General features: G+C 38.7%; 1 protein-coding gene across 1 annotated transcript in view; it reads left to right on the plus strand.

The window, feature by feature from the left end:
- ptprr (protein tyrosine phosphatase receptor type R) overlaps positions 1–20170 on the plus strand; it is a 41765-nt gene that overhangs the window by 12952 nt on the left and 8643 nt on the right. The window contains exons 3-9 of the mRNA XM_044343592.1: positions 7884–7997; positions 8070–8219; positions 8560–8667; positions 13097–13219; positions 13309–13433; positions 14090–14224; positions 18904–19093. Of these exons, the coding sequence (XP_044199527.1) occupies positions 7884–7997; positions 8070–8219; positions 8560–8667; positions 13097–13219; positions 13309–13433; positions 14090–14224; positions 18904–19093 (945 nt within the window). The remainder of the gene's footprint in view (positions 1–7883; positions 7998–8069; positions 8220–8559; positions 8668–13096; positions 13220–13308; positions 13434–14089; positions 14225–18903; positions 19094–20170) is intronic.

Raw genomic sequence — 20170 nt, forward strand, 5'->3', positions numbered from 1 at the left:
GAGGGGCTGCATAAAGGACCAGTAGAAGATAAATAAGGGGTTTTTATTGCAGTAGAGCCCCAGAATATAAATATATATATATCCTCTTTAAATACCAAACATTACCTTACTGCTTTACTTTGTCTTCTGTGATTGCAACTAACAATTAAATTATAATGAAAAAGACTGTTAGTTGCAGTCCTGTTATTGATTGCATTATTTTTTTTTAAATTTTATTCTAAAAAGTTTGTTTTTATTTTTTATTATTTATATATTATATATAATATATATATATTTTAAACTGTATATATTATATGTGTAATTTATACATTTTGATGGAAGCTGAGAGATAGAGAGGGAGGTTGTGTAAGTCCCAGATGGTACCCAGTCACCTCCCATCTCTGCATCACACCACATGCCTGCAAGATATTACTGTATATATGTGTGTGTGTGTGTGTGTGTGTGTGTGTGTGTGTGTGTGTGTGTGTGGCCTTTGGTCTCCTGTCAGGTTCCTACAACACGTGCAAGCTGGTTGTTGAATCAGACAACAGAGGTACAGCACGGTATAGCAGGGATGTGTCGATCTGTTTTTCTAGAGGCTTGAAGCTGCCGTGCAAAAGTTTTGGGCGCTAAAAATAAAGATGCTTTCAAAAATGATGCTACAAATAGTTTTTATTTGTCCGTTAACTTCATATGAAGTTGAGTAAACAGGAGAAACCTAAAATGAAATCAGTATTTGTTGTGAGCAGCTTTGCCTTTTAAAACAGCAGCAGTGTTTCAGGTTGTTCCTGCATCTTGGAGAAGTCGCCACAGTTCTTCTTCAGCTGCTTCTGTCTCTTCATGTTAATCCCAGACAGATCTTTATGACTCTGGCTGGGTGTTTGGGCTCGTTGTCATGCTGCAGATGATCAGACTTCTCTCTGATGGCGTCGCGTTATGGAAAATCTAAACATCTAAAGGGCCTAAAACTTTTACACAGTGTTGTATGTGCAGTTAATATGCAAGTTCACCATAAATCTCCAGTTTAACATGCGCTCCTATGGCCATGATATGTGACATGATAACTAGTTTTAGAGCTAATCGTGGTCCAATACGCAACTTCCACAAGTGTGATGTGGAAACTTGAAGCCTCCAGTGTACAAACACTGAAAATGGACATTACAGTGAAGAGACATCTGGTGTCCTGCAGGAAAGTCTAACATTTTAACGAGGGAGAAGGAGGAGATGTTATTTTAAGGATTCTAACAAGATAATTGAACTTTTTTTTGTGGGAAAACCATATTAGACACATTATTATTCAAACTAGAGCATTTTATAAACATCTTAAAACGTGTCTGGATCTTTAACGTGCTGCATCAAATCAGAGCAGACAGGTTCAACTTTAAACCTCAGCCTACACACTCATGTGTTAAAGACTAGCCTTTCTGTGTGTGTGTGTGTGTGTGTGTGTGTGTGTGTGTTTAACTATTGAATAATGCATGGCAGCCGTGTGTGTTACGTCCGCGAATGGAGGCAAGTTTGACGCCACTTCAAACCCACAGAGAGAAACATGATTCATCAGGAGTCTGCGAGTTCGCTCCGTTCACTTCTAACGACTTCTGCTGCTTCTTGTGTTTTCTTGATGGACACTTGGTTTACACGATTTTATCTACTTCATACAGGACGAGTCACCACATACTGTACACATGAGTGTTTGTGGTTGTATAGCAACCAAAAGCCCAAACTGCTGTATAATGATGTGATTTTTCATGTATTTTTTCAAATATTGTAATATAATATAATAATTTTAGTAAAATTCACTATAGTCAGTTATTAAAAAGAAAGAAATCAAAGAGGAATAAGAATAAGGAGGTCTGATGTCAGATTACAGCCGCTCTGCACTGAACTGGAGCGTTTTTTTCTCAAAGGAAGCAACACAAGCGTGAATAATCTAACCTCATGTCGACCCACTCATTCAGCTATATATATGTGTGTGTGTGTGTGTATGTGTGTGTGTGTGTGTGTGTGTGTGTGTGTGTGATCTCATTGAGCTGAATGCTGCACGTGGCGCTCACGTTTTCCCTGTCAGCGCCGAGAGAAGCTGCACAAAAAAACCCACACACACACTGCAAAAAACATGACTAGCTTATGATCATTTTATAGGAAGAAATCTTTTTTTTATTATTAATAATGATTAATAATAGAGACAATATACAATTTATATAATTTACATAGCCTGCACACTCAAAAGCAACCAAAATACACACAAATAATAAAAACATCAAGTACAAAAAGTGAAAACGAAACAAGACACAACCGAAAAAAAAAAACACCCAAAACAATAATTTTATTGTTCAGGAAGATACATTAGAACATTATATGTTTTTTTATTGTTGGTGTTAGTCATGCTGTCCAGCTGCTTACTGGAAAGAGTTGATGATTAATAATTTAAGGTGGTAACAACACAGAAAACAAGCAGTGAAAATCAATAAATCAATATCACATCTTTATAACGGGTCCATGTTACAGTCGCCTTGTTGAATGACTAAATGTGTCACTGATTAATCTTAAAATATATTGTCAACATAATGTCAACAAATCTCATGTTTGGATCCAAACCAACAATGAACTGATCTACTAACAAGTGTTGTGTGTGTATCAAAGCTGATATATCTTATTAAAAACTATTAAAAACACGTCAATGAGTCACACCGCTGCACTGTTTTTATTTTTTTGTTTGTTTGTTTTTTTGAGCCAATCTAAATTCAAATCACCCAAAATAACTTAACATGAGATGATATTAATTTTGCAATTTCTTTCAGGGCCTCACAGTTTGTGGATGGGGGACAATAGATTCCAGTAACTGTAAAATGGTCACTACCTCCAGGGCAGATGTCTAGAACAATATATTCAAAACTCTTTGGTATTGTGAACATGACAGGACGATAAAATGTCTTATGAAGAGTTTTGTCACGTTAGTTTGTTTAAAAATGGCTCCATAGACTAATAACAACTATCACGTTTTCAGTCTCTAGAGAGTAGTTCTGTGTAAGTACTGTACTTTATAAGTACTGTACTGTACTTTATAATGCAGTACAAAGTCAAAAGGTTGTGATTTGTAGCACAACAAGCTAGCGAAGCTGTAAACAGAACCGTGTTCCTGCACATGCTCAGTGGCGTCTGCTTTACACAGAACTACTCTCTAGAGACTGAAAATGTAATCGCTGTTACTAGTCTTTGGAGCCGTTTCTAAACACAGTAATGTCCTCAAGGTTTCAGCTCATCTTCAGCTTTAGTGGATTCATTAAACCTGCATTAACTCAGGGATGGACGTTAGCACCAGGCCACAGGCCAGATACCAGGGACTTTGTGAAGAGGCTGGTGAATTTTCTCAACCCTACCAGCCACGGTGGCCGGTGGCATTCAGTGGAGTTGTTCTACAAATGACCTGCGGAGGGCAGCGATTCACCTTTGCTGTGTCTAGTCTGCCGCGAATTTTATCAGAAGAATAAGAAAGCCGGAGAGCACTTCTAGCCTAATCTGATGGACTATTTTAACATCAGCAGTGTGGCTTTACATCGCAGGTGTAAAGAGAGAGACTGTCAGTAGGCCTGCACGAGAGAAGAAAACTCATGAACCAAAAGTTAAAAGACGATTTTTCAGTGAGAAGCAGAGAAGAACCAACAGAGGGGAGATATGAGACTGGCTGGTTTTCAACGAGAGTCAGTCGATGTTTTGCTCCCACTGTCGGCAACATGCTTGTAAAAATGTAAAACTGATGGTTATCAAAGACCATAAAACCTCCAAATGCCACAAGGAGGTGATCTGCACTGTGTGTGTGTGTGTGAACCTGGTCCCATTTCTGAGGCCCTGGTTAAGGTTTGGGTTGTGCTGTCCACAATGAATGGTAGTCAGTGCAATGTCCTAACAAGGATAGCTGCCCAACCTTGTGTGTGTGTGAGGGAGAGAGAATTAAAAATGGATAACCATAAGAATAGAACATAACCACATGAAATTAATTTTTAATACTTTTTATGAGAAAAATGTGTACAAGTTTGTTTGTTTTTTTTCCTTTTTCAAAGCAAACGTTACATAAAAGTCAGTTACATGCAAAAGTGTGATTTACAAAATGATAGCTGGTTAAAATAAATAAACAAATAAATATGTATAGATAATAATATGTATAAATAAATATGTATGTATATATATATATATATGAGTAGCTGGTTTGCTGTTTGGGGATGAGCAGGTGTGTACAGTTGGTTTTTAGAGCTTTTTCTCTGAGGGGAGGAGAAAAACCTGAGGATGGGAGCTGCAGAGTCGATGATAATTCTCTGTAGGTTCATAACTACGAGACATGCACAACACATTACACACTGTTATTATAAAAAATAGTGATGATTGCTGCTTTAAGGAATTTGAAAGAATTTGTATTCAGATTCAGTTAAATACTTTCAAATTATAACTCAGAAAAATGGTCATTTCACATTGATTTTCTCCTTTTCTTGTAATATTTTATGTTTTTTTTTTCTTCTCCACCACTTTTACCCCCCCACCCGATATCTGATTGATTCAAATTGGATTCCCCATCTACTGCCCCGAGGGCTATCAGCTAATTAGCAGTTATTACCATGTATGTGTGTGTGTGTGTGTGTGTGTGTGTGTGTGTGTGTGTCAGACAAAAATAGCACCTGATCCCGACAGGAAGAGCAGCGGGATAATGGCATTACCTGGGCGACAGCCAATGAGGTGGCAGGTTGAGCTCCATACCCCTCTAAGCCAACCAGAGATCAAGGAATGGCGAGATCATGAATTGGAGCGAGAAGTCCCTGAGCTCTGACTGACAGGCAGCATCTCTCTCTCTCTCTCTCTGTTCATTCAGTGAAAAGCTTCCTGTGGTCGACAGGGAGGATCAACAATGTTTGCATGTTCACTCGGTAAGACTGATGTTTGGTTATTCGGTCGTGTAGTTTTCCGGGTTTTCTTCTTCTCATTCATTGGCTAGAGTTGTTTACTTGTTTGCTCTTTGCATCGTTTGTTGTTGAATTGCTTTTATGTTAAACTTTCATTCAGTTGAGTTGGTGGATGTCTGCTCCGGTTGTTGGTTTTCAGCTTGTTTAGTGGATTACTGCAGTTTAGAGTTGACACAATTAGTCCATTGATTGATTTTGATAATCAATTGTTTGTTTGAGTAGTTTTTAAAACAAAAATGAAAAATATTTATTAGTTCCAGCTCTTGAAATGTGAATATTTTGTGGGTTTTTTGGTGATTTATGACATTTAAAGGGAATATCTTCATGTTTTGAACCGTTTGTTTGGACAAAACCATCTCTGGAACATTGTGGTGATATTTTATAGAGTAAACTATTAATTGATTAATTGAGTAAATCATTGTTGGATCAGTAAATAATGAAAAATATCATAAGTTGTTTGCATTTGTTGTGTAGTTTTGCCACTATTTTAATTTCAGGTATGAGACAGAAAAACAAGAGTTTGTTTAACAGAACAAACTGAAACCAGACACAGACTGATAATAACATCGTGTGTGTGTGTGTGTGTGTGTGTGTTGAGGCTGTCTGGCTGTGGTTATTGTTCCTGATATTGAATTAAGTGGCAGCAGAACATGTTGTTGTTGTTGTTGTTGTTGTAGCCATTACAAGACACACACACACACACACACACACACACACACACACACACACACACACACACACACACAGTGTTCGATCAGAGAGCTGCGTGTTTGTTTTCTTCTAACCTTGTTTAAAAGGAACAATCTGTAATTTGGGGGAACTGCCTGCTTTTTCATTTTACTCAGAGTTAAACATGGAGCTGTAATGATCCATTGATCAATTAGATTAAGTCTTTTTTTTTAAAAAAAAAAAAAAAAAAGAAAAGAAAAAATACTAAAATTCTCTGATTCAGCTTCTCAAATGTGAATATTTTCTGGTTTCTTTAGTCTCTATGACAGTAAACTGAATATCTTTGTTTTGTGGACAAAACAAGACATTTGAGGACGTCAGCTAGGACTTTGGGAAACATTCAGACCCAAATATCTCTCTATATATAGATATATAGATATATACATATAGACCCAAAGATCAAGTAATTGAGAAAATAATGGACAGTTGAATCAATAATAAAAACAGCAGTTGCAGCTCTACACTGAGATGAAACACCAGGTCAGATGATCTTATCATGTGATTGAGGATAAGAAGGCAAAGTGATAAAATGTCAGATTATATTAAAAACTGCTCAAGAAATCTGTCAGAAATTTCCACCTAATTTAAGATTTTTAGACAGAGATGTGAGAGTCAGAAACAGGAGAAGGTGAGTCTGTGTGTCTCGGCAACATCAGCAACACAAACCGATCAACAGTGTTAATGTTCAGAAGCCCTCTGGGTCTTCCTCCAAACACTTGTCTCTTGTTGTTTTTGCTAACGTTTTTTTTTTTTCTTCTACAAACAGAAATTGATAGCAGTAAAATCCAGGATGAGTCATTGGTGTGTGTGTGTGTGTGTGTGTGTTCACCTGTCTCCCATATCAGTTTGGCTGAAAGCCGAGAGACTGCTGGGAAAACCAGAAGAGGCAAAACCAGAAGGAGAGAAATAAAATTACAGAGCGGGAATTGAGGGATGATCTACATGTAACAGATATATTAAAAAAGTATTGATCCGATTCAGCATCACACTCCTGTGACATCATCAGACTCACGATGGATAGTTTAGAATCAAAATCAATGCAGCAGAACCAGAGATATCCTATTTTTTATTCTATATATCCTGCTGCCTTTTCAAAACCTGCTGCCTTCGTTACCCACAATGCAACTTGACCGCTGACAGTTCAGAGATAGGGGTGTGTTATGCTAGTAGCGGCTAATGTAGCCCGGAGCTGCTAGTGGTGGAAAGTAACTAAGTACATTTACTCAAGTACTGTACTTAAGTACAATTTTGAGGTACTTTTACTTTACTTGAGTATTTCCATTTGATGCTACTTTATACTTCCACTCCACTACAGATTCACATGAAGATTTGACACAATGGATAATATAACAAGCTTTTAAAATACAACACATTGTTAAAGATGAAACCAGTGGTTTCCAACCTTTTTGGCTTTTGACGTCTTACAAAAAGCAGTGTGTAGTCGGGGTCACATTTCACATGTCTATGAGTTGTTAACAGCTCCACCAAATAGTGATTTTTCCCTCTAAACTTCTCACATGCTTTCATTTCAATAAATGTTCAAATGATCCAATATTTCAGCAAAAATCAAAGATTAGAGAAAAAGTCTAAAAACTGAAAACAGATTTGTGTATCAGAACTTTGTTTTTTCTTCTTTCCTCTCCCATTAATCATCTCACCACCCCTCAGATTTATCTGCTGACCCTTTGGAGGGCCCCGACCCCTAGGTTGGGAACCACTGGACTAAACTAGCTAACTGTATATAAAGTAGTGTAAACTAGCTCCACCTCCAGCAGCTACAACAGTAACATGCTGCTCTAACACTGATGCTTCACTATTAATAATCTAATGATGTCATATATAATAATATATCAGTCAGAGGGACCAAACCACTACTTTTACAAACTTTTACACTACTACAAAGAAAGGAGGCGCATGTCCTGGTAACGTTCACCTCAGGGTTGATCCAGCTGGGTGTAAACTTCTGATATTTCTGTTATTTGAATGAGAATTATTTTGTCTTGTTTTGATTTAGTTTTTTTTTTTTTTTTAAATCAATCCTTTCTGTCTCTTTTCTATCCACCTCTCTCTCTCTCTCTCTCTCTCTCTCTCTCTCTCTCTCTCTCTCTCTCTCTCTCTCTCTCTCTCTCTCTCTCTCTCTCTCTCTCTCTCTCTCTCTCTCTCTCTCTCTCTCTCTCTCTCTCTCTCTCTCTCTCTCTCTCTCTCTCTCTCTCTCTCTCTCAGTACCTGGCTGTGGATGTGAGGAGGCTGAACGTCAGTCTTCTTCAGTGGTTTCGGAAAGGTGTAGCAGCAGCGCTGGGCGTTCCTGTGGGACACGTGCACATCAACCGGCTAAATGTAAGATACACTTTATTCACCTATTACACATCACCCATCGATGGACTGATTCAAATTTAACTGTTCTTACAGGAGAAGAAGAATGGCATCGAGCTCTTCGTGTCCTCTGATAGGCTGGGGATCTCCGAACCCCGCCCAGCTGAAGAGGTCATCCAATCACTGAACGTCAGGGTCCTTCACCGCCACCTGGGACACTTTGGCATCACTGAAGTCTCTACTGAGGTGTGTGTGTGTGTTTGTGTGTGTGTGAGCCTGGTCTCCTAGGTAACCACGGTTCATTAGGCAGCCTCGTTAGTCCCCGTGGAGACAGACGGAGAAGATGGATTGGGATTATTAGAGTGCAGAGTGCTGCTGCTAAAACTTTAATGGAACTATTAAAGTCCCATCGATCAACCTGAAGAACAGAGCAGCTTTATATATTAGATTAATATTATTACTCTCTATCATGCAGGGATGAGGAATATGACTGCTCTCCTGTAATAATGTTACAGTAACAAATCAGAAGCTCCCTGTAAGTCTCAGTATCGGTTTTTCTAAACTTGATGAACTTTCCCTCCCGTAGAAGAACGTCCTGCAGGGTGAGCAGAGAGATCACGTGTGGAGCCGGGAAGGTTTTTACGCCGTTGTCCTCTTCTTCACCATCTTCGTCATTGTCATCACCTGCTTGATGGTAATATACAGAATCTCACACACACACACGTATTTGTATTTATGTGCACCCTCACAGACTACTGAGATGGGGGGGGGGGGGGCGGGTGGAGGAGCTCAGTGCATCATGGGAAGTCCTCCAGCAGTCTAGGCCTATAGCAGCATAACTAAGGGCTGATCCAAGGCGAGCCTGGTCGGCCCTAACTATAAGCTTTATCAAAAAGGAAAGTTTTAAGCCTACTCTTAAACATAGAGAGGGTGTCTGCACCCCGGACTGAATCTGGTAGATGGTTCCACAGGAGAGGAGACTGTAGGAACCACCAGTAAGCCTGCATACTGGGAGCGCAGTGTTCTAGTGGGATAATACGGTACTATGAGCTCTTCAAGATATGATGGTGCCTGACCGTTAAGGGCTTTGTAAGTTAGGAGAAGGATTTTAAATTCTATTCTAGATTTTACAGGAAGCCAACGTAGTGAAGCTAAAATGGGAGAAATGTGGTCTCTTTTTCTAGTTTTAGTCAGAACACGTGCAGCTGCATTCTGGACCAGCTGAAGAGTCTTTAGAGACTTGTTAGGGCAGCCTGATAATAAGGAATTGCAATAATCCAGCCTAGAAGTAACAAATGCGTGAACTAGTTTTTCTGCATCTTTTAGGGACAGGATGTGTCTGATTTTTGCGATATTACGTAAGTGAAAAAAGGCAGTCCTTGAGATTTGATTTATGTGGGAGTAAAAGGACATATATAACAATATCCAAAAAAACATTTTAATAATGCAACATTTCTACCTTGGAAACCCTAAACTAAACATGTCTCTAGTCTTCAAGGGACATATTTATGTCATTTATATACCGTTCTGATGTCAGATGTCAAACATGGTTAAAATTCAGAAAATTTAGTTCCAGATCGAATGTAAAAATGCTGCCTGTAAGACAAAACCCGGGTTTCAGCTTTTTGTATTTGTAATTTGTAATATTTTTTTTTTTTCTTTCCCGACAAGATGGCATCGGCTCGTCCATCAACATGTCAACATGTACAGATGGATTTGAGACGTTGAAGCTGCTGATATAGTTTGTCTATGTAGCCTTCGGAGCCGGAGGAAGCTTCCTCAGTCAGTCCTCAGTGGACTCATCGGTAGGGATGGGAATCAAGAACCAGCTCCAGTCGAGAGCTGGTTCCAAATCGTCCTATCCATCAGCATCATATGCCTCCGATCTTATCAATTTCCTTTTATCGATGCCAGCATGTTTTTTCTGACAGTTGCGCATTTCAAAACAATGACGTCAAACTCATGCGCCTACACTGCTGGAAACTTGCAACCAAGAGGAGTCATAGCGGAGAGGAAGAAACAGTTGAAAGTTTGGCTTCATTTCAGAAAGAACAGTGACAACAGTGCTTGTTGTAATGTCTGTAAAATGAATCACCAGCAACAGGCTGAAACATTTTTCTATGCAATATGGGCTTAAATGGCAGGGATGTGATGTATTTGACACTCTACGCATGTGTGCCGCTACCTCCCAACCGAGCAGCATGTCTATTACTGAGGGTAAATATCTTATGTTATAATAATATATGCAGGCAGACTTAGCAGATTTTTTTCTTTGACTAAGAAAACATGAATGAAAATGAATGCTGTATAAATATTCTCTCATTTCACCCATTTTAGATGACAGAGTGTTGCTGCAGCTCACCTCGCCCATCAACCGTGTTCAGACTTAAAGATAATAAAACAATTGCGCTACTTTTTTTTCCACTCAGAAAATTGATCAGGAGTCAGCAAGGGAATCGATAAAGAAAAGGACCGATAAGCAGAATTGATAATGGCATTGGCATCAATAAAATCTTTTCTATTCCCATCCCTACTCATCAGGAGGCGGGGCCTTAAAGAGACAGGAAGCTAAAACTGCCTGTTTCAGACAGAGGCTGAACTGAGGGGCTGCATAAAGGACCAGTAGAAGATAAATAAGGAGTTTTTAACTGGAAATCATGCAAAGATATTCCAGTAGAGCCCCAGAATGTAAATATAGAGATGGAAATATGCAGAATATGTGTCCTTTTAATACAAAGTCTTAATGATCAAACAGCCCTTTAAAGCAGTGAGGATGTCGTCACTCCCAGAATGTAAAACTAAAATATTTAGTCCTCACAAAGATAGAAGTAGAAGAGCACACACACACACACACACACACACACACACACACACACACACAGATACAGATCAGCATAATCGCTGACATCATGCTAAACCGTCCACCTCGGCTGCTGTGATTGGCTGAACTAAGCCAACTGCCGTTAGCCAATTTGTGACCCTGGTCAAAAGGTCAGTGTGTCCTGGCCTTCAGCCACACACACACACACACACACACATACACACACACACACAGACACACACACATACACACACACATACACACACACACACACAAACAGGCAAGTATTTCTAAATAAAAGAATCACATGGTGACAGTTTTTTTTCAACTATTAATCAAATAGAAAGTTGATTAAATAAAAAAATATGTACATACAAATTATAAAAATAAAGTAAAACAGGAGAAGGAAAGAGGGAAATACAATTTAAAAACATAAAATAATAGAAAAATAATACAAAATATTTTGTAGTATAATGTAGTTAGCTAGTTAGTTTTTATTTTTGTTTCATGCCAAAATCTGGTCCATCCTCTGTATGAATACAAGACAGTAAAACCTGCATCTTCTGGTAACAAACACACAAAACAAAACACTTATAACATTACTTGTAGTACTTATATATGCTTTCAAATGACATATTTATTATCCTGATAAAGGATCTCATCTCCCAGGTTTTCTTCAAAAACAATAACTGTCTAATTTAAATGTTTCATATATGAATTTCCAACTTAGTCTTTGTGCATCATCCATATTTACAAAATCTATTTCTGTTTTTTTATCTTACTCCCAGTGAAACTTCCAGTCAAAGGAGAATAAAAAAAAACAAAATGAAACTAATTTTCTGTCTCATTCAGGCAGCATTCCTCTCCGGTCCCTCGTCCAGTGTTTTTAGTAATTTAGTTTTTTTTCACCAGTTGCAGTTTGATATTTCAGCCACACGAGGGAGCACTTGTACACAGAAAGCACAGTGATGATGCAGCTCATAAACAGTGATCTGTAATATGTCCTGTCTCTTGGTCCAAGAGAGCAATTTAAATCTAAATGCAAAATCTTTTCATGTCATATATACTATACAAGTGCCTACACTTTTCTCCACTCACAATCTTTCTTTTTTCTCTAATAAAGAGGAAACTGCTCAACATTTGGGTTAAAAAATTTAACTCACTCTCTCCAGTAATGTTGAGGCTCTCTCAGCCGTATGCCGACTGATACCGATCTGGCTTCAGGTTGTGAAAACAAGTAAATGAATTTTGGATGAAGTTACTTTCAGGTCTTACTGTCCCACCGACCTCCTTTGTCAGCTCGATACAGTAACCGAGATGTTTGAAGGCGAGCCGGGCGGTCCCTCCCGGCCAGTAATCTGAGTTGAATATATGACAGCCGGCAGCAGTCGGTGACGCGAGCAGTGTGTTCATTTTGAGTTAAACCCTCTTTAAAGAGCAGCATTTTGATGTTCTTTATTGTTTTCATGCTTTGGTTGAAAAGAGTCTGTCTAATGCTGTCCAAAGTAGAAAATACTACAGGATAACATACAGAATATAACAGGAAACAATGCAGAGCTATTCAGCCGTAAAAACATATTTAAACTACCTCGTTAGGTCGGCCTAAAGTGTGCACTGCAAGTTGAATAATAAAGGAAAAAGATGTCAAAAGTAGACATGAAAAAAATGTTGGTAATTGTTGAATTCATTTTAAAAGTAAAAATCAAATCCATCTCTTGTTTAAGCTTCTCAAATTTAAAACAACAACAAAAAAAAAGCTTTTCCTTGTCTTAACGTTACTACATGTTTTTGGGTTTTGGACTGTTGGTCGGACATAACACACGTCCGATGACGTCACTTTGGGTTTGCTGATGTTGTGTAGACAAAATGATTCAGCTGCAACTAATTTATTATTATTATTGTCATTATGGATTAATCTGTTGATTATTTTCTTGATTAATCAATTAGTAGTTTGGTCTATAAAATATCAGAAAATGGTGAAAAATGTTGATCACTGTTTCCCGAGATGTCCTGTTTTATCCCGACCAACAGTCAACAACCCAGATATTCAGTTTACTGTCACAGACAACTAAAGACAGAAAATATTCACATTTAAGAAGCTGGAATCAGAGAATTTGGACATTTTCTTCTTAAAAAATGACTCAAAACAATGAATCGATTATCAAAATAGTCTGTAATTAATTTAGTAGTTGGCAACTAAAGGATTAATTGACTGATCGTTGCAGCTCTAAAATGATTAATGAATCACTAGTTTAAACAGAAACTGACCCTTGATTTCGTCTCCTGTCTGTCTGATCTCCAGGTTCTGTACCGACTTAAAGAGAAGGTTCAGGGTTCTAACAGACAGCTGAAAGCTCCGCCCCCTGACCTCCACCTGACCCCAACCGTCCCTCCAGACTCCGCCCAGAGGTCAAAGGGCACCAAGGTTCGGCACCAAACGCCAAAACTTCTTCTGCCTTTTACATGTATAAACGCATTTTTAACGACTCACGGATGATTCCTGGTGTTCTCCAGGTTGTGACGTCAGGAAGCATGGTCCAAGCTGAGCTCCCTCCAGCTGTAGCCACGCCCATCCCCCCCCAGCAGCAGCCAATCGCAGCCTGCCGCCACCTCGCTCCTCCCGTTGTCCCTCTGCCCAGGTAAGTCGGCGAACAATGAGTCGATGTATCCCACGATGCTTTTTACAGAGGCGTATTTGCACCAAACTGGATGTGACATCCGAATTAAGATGTTCTCACATGATGGAGAAAAGCAGTAAAGTAAATAAATAAATATATAAATAAAGTAAATACCAGATATGTGATCTTAACTTGAATTTAAGAGCTTCTGTTTTGTGTTCTCTGGATGACTTCGCCTCATTTTATGTGATTTACTTCCATTAGATTCATGGAATTTAAATTGCTCCTTTACGTGTTTAAATAATCACTCTTTAACTTGACACTATATTTTTTTACCTTGAAAACACCAGTAGACAGACTAATCTCCACTCAAGGTCAACTTACTTGCTTCTGTTCTGGTGTTTTCCTACAGAGCACATGGTTTTCATCTGCAGGTTAAGTTTGCTCAGTTGTTATGGAGCTGTAGATGTTCAAATTCTCTATTATTCTGAGCATGGACTCCTCGTCCATGTTGAGCTTGACAGTAGATGATGAAAACTCTGCGATACGCTCAAAAGCGAGTAAGTGGAATTTGAGTGGAGATTTTTTTTTGTCAAATGTGACTGTTTTTGTTTTGTTTTTCCCCAACAAATCAGTGGTTTAATTGATTGCCATAAATATAATTATTCTCTTCCTAGCTCCGCCCCTGCCCCTGTCGTCAACAGCAACGACCACGCCCCCCAGGCCAGCGTTGCCCCGGTGACAGCCAATAACGAGCTAAAGCCCTGCCCCTCCCCCTTCAGGATGAAACCTGCCGCAGGACTTCAAGAAAGGTGAGAAGGAGGAAACACAGAGATAAATACTGTCCCTCTGCATGTTAATGTGTCTGTGAGACACAATATGGACTAAAAAACAACAATATAACATTTTTATTTTATTATCACTTGAACTGAACTACAAGATATGAAATGTATGCACCTCTCAACTAAATACTGACTGACTCAGGTGACGCCCACTAGCGGTTCAAGTTAACATTTTCAAACTCTATAATTGATTTCTTTATAAAGTGACTAAAATAAAAGTCAATCAAGACAAAAAGACAGGTTTTTGTGAGGAGCATCTTTGGTCAGCTGACATTTGCTTCTGAATGTCACATCAACAACAGACATGAGGTAGCTAACTTTCATCAGTGAGTCGATCAACAGGATCTTAATCTAAACTATTTTGATAATTAGTATCAACATTAATGATAACTTCATTTGTTGCTTTGCTTTCTCAGATGTAAAGATTTTATGTTTTTCTCTGTTTTATGTCTTTGTAAACTGATTATCTTTGAATTTTGGACTATTGGTTGGACAAATCACCTTCACCTGCGGGTAACTTTACGCTGCATATTTCACGATCGAAAAGATTAACTGAAAAAAGAAACCAGCAGATTAAATGATAATGTAAATAATAATTATTTGCACACCCACTTAAAGCAGACATATTTTCTATTTTGTGATTTTCTCTCATTCGTATACTATTATTATGTCAAATGTTAAACATGGTCAAACTTCCAAAACTTGAGGTGAACTTGAATGGCGGGGCCTTAAAGAGACAGGAGCTAAAACTGCCTGTTTCAGACAGAGGCTGAACTGAGGGGCTGCATAAAGGACCAGTAGAAGATAAATAAGGAGTTTTTAACTGTAAATCATACAAATATATTCCAGTAGAGCCCCAGAATATAAATATAGAACTGGAAATATGCAGAATATGTCCTCTTTCATGCGGTGTTCATTCAAGGTTTTAGAGAAATGAAAACCAAAGTATGGTGGGTAGTTCAGGTGGTCTGTGAGTGTGGAGCCAAGTCAGGCCACTTTGCTTATTTAGAAAGCTTAAAATAATTAAGTAAAAATGAGATGAAAAGAGAGTTCACGGGCTCTCATCAGCAAAACAACCTCTGATAAACTCTGAGTCACTGAGTGAGCCTTTTAAATTTGGAGGGAAACACACTTGACCTAACGAGTGCTCAGATTGTCCACCATGTTTAGGAACGGAAGAACAGTGTGTTTGTGCATTTTTGTTACCTCACTGGGACCTTTTCCAGTATAAACGCCAACCTTGTCTGGACCAGTAGTCCTCATGAGCATCAAAGCTCGGTCATAATTAGGCAAAACGTCATTTCCGAGGTCCTGGTTAAGGTTAGGCGTTTGAGTCAGGTTGTCCACAATGAATGGAATTCAGTGCAGTGTCCTAACAAGGATAGCTGCACAAACTTATGTGCGTGTATGTGGGTGTGTGTATGTTTAGACGGCAGTAACCTCTAACCTGTGATTGTTGGAGCAGTCAGGTGTTGAGCTGCGTACGTGCAGACGAGAAGCCTTTAAACAGAGATGTGTGTTTGTTCTCATCTTATAGCTCAGAGATATCAGCACTATAGCTGAGAAGACTTCCTGCATAAAGTATACTGTGTGTGTGTGTGTACGTGTCCTCAGGCGGGTGTTTACATGAAGGTCAGGAAAATGTACATTAGAGCTCCGACCTGAATATTCCTCAGATTACCATTAAACTTCCCCCTTAAGGACCCTTTGCCATGTTTTTGCATGTTTTAGCCCATTTCCTACAATTCACATGCACTTTACACCACTGCTGACAGTTTTCCAAAGAATACCATCAGTTTTTAGAGCAACTTCCTACCTTTCAGACAGCCATCTTTCTCAGTTCATTTCAGTACGTGGTTAAGTCAACTTGCAGCCATCGGAGGTTATGTTATTAGAGAATCTATCACAACTACACAGAAGCCAATTTCCACCAGGAAAAGATGAAAAGTTAGGAGTACTCTATTACGTTAAAATAATGATTTAGTAAGTCAAAAGAAGTGACACTTATGATATATGACTCAAAGTTTTGACTCTTTAAGGCACAATGCACCTCTCCTAAAACCATCTGACTTTTTTCTGTAATGTTTTGTTTTTACAAGTGTTCCAAAAAAACTCTCTTAATGTCACAAACTTGTAGTATTTTTCCAGTTTCAGTCTGTTCATGAGGAGGTGAACATTCCTGAGATTTCATCATTAGCATCATCAACGCCCCTAAAATGTCCATATAAGGCGCCCTGTTCTGTTTATGGGCGAGTTTCATTCACGAAAATGTTGCCAAAGAGTGAAAAGAAGAATTTGAGGTTGCTGCTGTCAGAAATCAGCAGACACATTCATCAGGGTCAGTAGTTTTATTAGAGGAGCTGAAACAATTAAAAAAATATTATTTTTTCGATGAATTGATTAGTTGTTTGGCCTATAAAATTTCAGAAAATAGTGAAAAAAAGCCCAAGGTGACGTCCTCAAATGTTGATTCATCCCAACCAACAGTCCACAACCCAAAGATATTCAGTTTACTGTCATAGAGGAATAAAGAAACCAGAAAATATTCACATTTGAGAAGCTGGAACCAGAGAATTTTTGCATTTTTTCCTAAAAAATGACTGAGAATGATTATAATTGATTATCTGTTCAAGTATCGGTTACTACATAGATAATTAATGAGCTTTACACATGTTTTCAGAAATGTTAGCAAAATGACAAAATTTCAATATTGACTGAAGAACAGAACGCTTGAAGACATTTCTGAAACACTTCTGATGAACATTTGACAGACGTGGCACAACTGGAATGTAACATACTCCCATCCAGTCATTGTAAGGGGTTAGCGCTTTACAACACATGCCAATATTCACCCATTCACACACAACCTGCTCATCAGGAGCGACATAACACTTTTTATCTGATGTGCTTTACAAATGTTTCTAATCTCACACTCACACACCAATGGCACACCCATTGGGAGAGATTTAGGGTTCAGTATCTCACCATGGATTACTTACTTGCATGCTTCAACATGCAAACAGGAATCGAACCACTGACCTTCTGATTAATGGGCGACCCGCTCTACATCCTGAGCCACAGCCTCAGAAGCTAGCTATGAAGATAGTTGCTGTGGTTTGGGTTATTTGTCACTTTGTATGTCACTTTGGTGGAAAAAGTGGGGAGGTTTAACTAAATTTAATCAAAGTCAAAGTTTAGTAAAAGAGTCAAAACAAGCTGTTGGAACGTTTCACATTCACGTCAAAAGTTGGAGACTTAAAATCTGTTTAAACCAAACAACGCAAGCAAATGAATCAACTCTGAATATTGTTGGGTAAGGAAACACTGGCCTCATTATTCAGAATCAGCGGGCTTGGTTTCTGTGCAGCTGCTATTTAAGAGCTCTTCAAAACTTGGCCAAAGTTAATTTCCTAAGTCCTAAGTCTCCCACTTAAACAGTTTCATAACTGAAAAGAAAACATCTTTATCTGCACCTTGGCTCAGTGTTGAGCACTTTAGCCTTTATCTACTGCTCTTAACTCTTCCGCTGACTTACACATTCGAGCCTCGGAGGCCATTTTGTTCTGGTTACATCAGCGTTCACAGCGAGGGCGTTAAAGTGCGGAGAACACTGTGTTTCTCAAGGTAAGAAAAGGAAGGAAGATTTCAGGCTCAGAGTGAGAACAGGATGTTTTTCTTGGTGTCTGTGTCTCTTTTGTGTGTGTGTGTGTGTGTGTTCTCCACTCTGGATGGCAGCCAATAGGCAATCAGACGAATAGGAAGTAACAGCATCCTGGAGAGGAAGCCGGCCAACACGTAGCTAGACGAAGAGAGTCCACCAACACACACCCATCAAAGCACACCTTGTCTTTCTTCTGCTTCTTCTTCTCCTCTGACACCTCACTGTGCAAAGAATTCATCCTCTTTTACACTAAAAGCCTTTAAAGTCCAACTGAAATGTGTCTCCTACAGCAACAAATCTCTTGTCCTGTGCTTTGAGAAAAAAAATCAGAAACCAGAAGGGAGAAATTTCCATTTAAAATTCTTTGATTTTATGGTGTTTTTTTTAATTTATTCAATTAAATACCTTCCCATCATCCACTTAAGTAGCTGGAGACCTTATTTCCAAAAAGCAAATCAAATGTTGCTTAAAGTGAAAACTTGTTGTTGTATCACAAGCAGAGCAGACGGTCACGCTGAGCCTGAAAAGGATCATTTCTGATATTTCACCAAAGACCTTTTTACTTTACAAATGTTTTTTTTTTTTTTTTCTAATCATACAAAACTCTGTTGCAGGAGTAGTTTAAGTCCAACTGAAATCATATTTAATCATCCCTCTTTGCATTGAAAAAAACAATGTCTTCAGTTGTCAGGGAAATGCTGCCATGTTTGCTCAGGAAAAGAAACAAAGACTGTATTTATACTGTAAAATCTTCTTTAGATATGGGAAAACAAAACTTCAACTAAGGTGTAAATGCAGCCAGCATGTATAACAGTGGGAATGTGATCTGCCAGGTGAAAATTCTGATTAGGTCTGATTAGTGAGACACAATCTGCCCATAGAGTACAAATTCTACAAATACTGCAATAAAACACAGTAGAAACTCGCATATAATCAGGGAAGAAGATTAAGATGTTTAATGACTGTCTGACTCTCTTTTCCTCTGCAGACGAGGGTCTAATGTCTCTCTGGTGTTGGACATGTCAGCTCTGGGGTCTGTGGAGCCTCTCAGCGTTGCTGTGGTAACCCCGAGGGAAGCAGCAGCCAGGGAGTACTTGCTGTCCGCCGGTCGGCCACTCACACGGCAGCAGCTCCGTGACATCATCAACAACACACATAAGCTGCACGCCGAGTTCGCAGTAAGTAATGAGACACACAGTTTTTTTTTATGAGTAAAATAACTTCACATTTCAGTTTTTGATTTAAAAGTTGAGGCAAAGTCAACTGCTTTGGTGACAATTTATCATGTAACCATAAGGTCACAGGTTCAAATCTGTCCCACCAGGCACTAGAATACATTTGTAGCAAGCATCAGTTGCTCAAAGTCTGTTTCTGTCTCATCCAGCCCTACAGGTTTCAATTAGATATCAGTGATAATACTTGTTAACTAATAGAGTTGTGAAGTTGGAGGAGCTACTGCAGTCGCCAATAGTTCAGGAAGTAAAAATCACATTAATTTTTCCCAGACAAAGTTTCAGGATCAACATGAAACTCTTCTGGTAAAATCATCAGTACAAAAGATGAACAACTGTGTTAGAAAATATCTGGTTGTTTGATTGAAAAAAAAAAAAGCTTGTGGACATAAAAACCTTGCAGGGGAAGTTGACTACCACTCCCAAGCTGCATTTAGGCAAGAAACATCCAATCACTGAACTTTAAATTCTGTTCATAAGGAAGTTAGAGATTACCATGTAATTTCAGGGTCAATTTTGGTTGCATTCAGCAAATATGTTGCCATATTTTGTTTGCAACGAAGAGTTTTAAGTTCACACCTCTGACTGGCTTCTTCTCTATAGCAACAGTGGCTGAGGCTCATGGGTATTGTAGTATTTCTAGTCATCCACCAGACCGACACTGGTGAAGAAGTACACAGATCCTTTACGTAATTAAAAGTACCAATACAGCAATGTAAAAGTCCTGCATGAAAAACCCTACTACACTGAAAGTACATTAGCTTTATGTAGTTAAAGTATTGCGGTAAAACTATCAGTTTGGTCAAAAGCTAAAAAGGTTGGATACCACAGGTTTCATCTTTAACAATGTGTTGTATTTTAAAAGCTTGTTATATTATCCATTGTGTCAAATCTTCATCTGAAAAGTAACTAAAGCTGTCAAATAAATGTAGTGGAGTAGAAAGTACAATATTTCCCTCTGAAATGTAGAAAGTAGCATCACATGGAAATACTCAAGTAAAGTACAAGTGTCTCAAAATTGTA

This window comes from Thunnus albacares, chromosome 23 (assembly GCF_914725855.1).
Source record: "Thunnus albacares chromosome 23, fThuAlb1.1, whole genome shotgun sequence".
In the NCBI taxonomy this organism is placed as follows: domain Eukaryota; kingdom Metazoa; phylum Chordata; class Actinopteri; order Scombriformes; family Scombridae; genus Thunnus; species Thunnus albacares.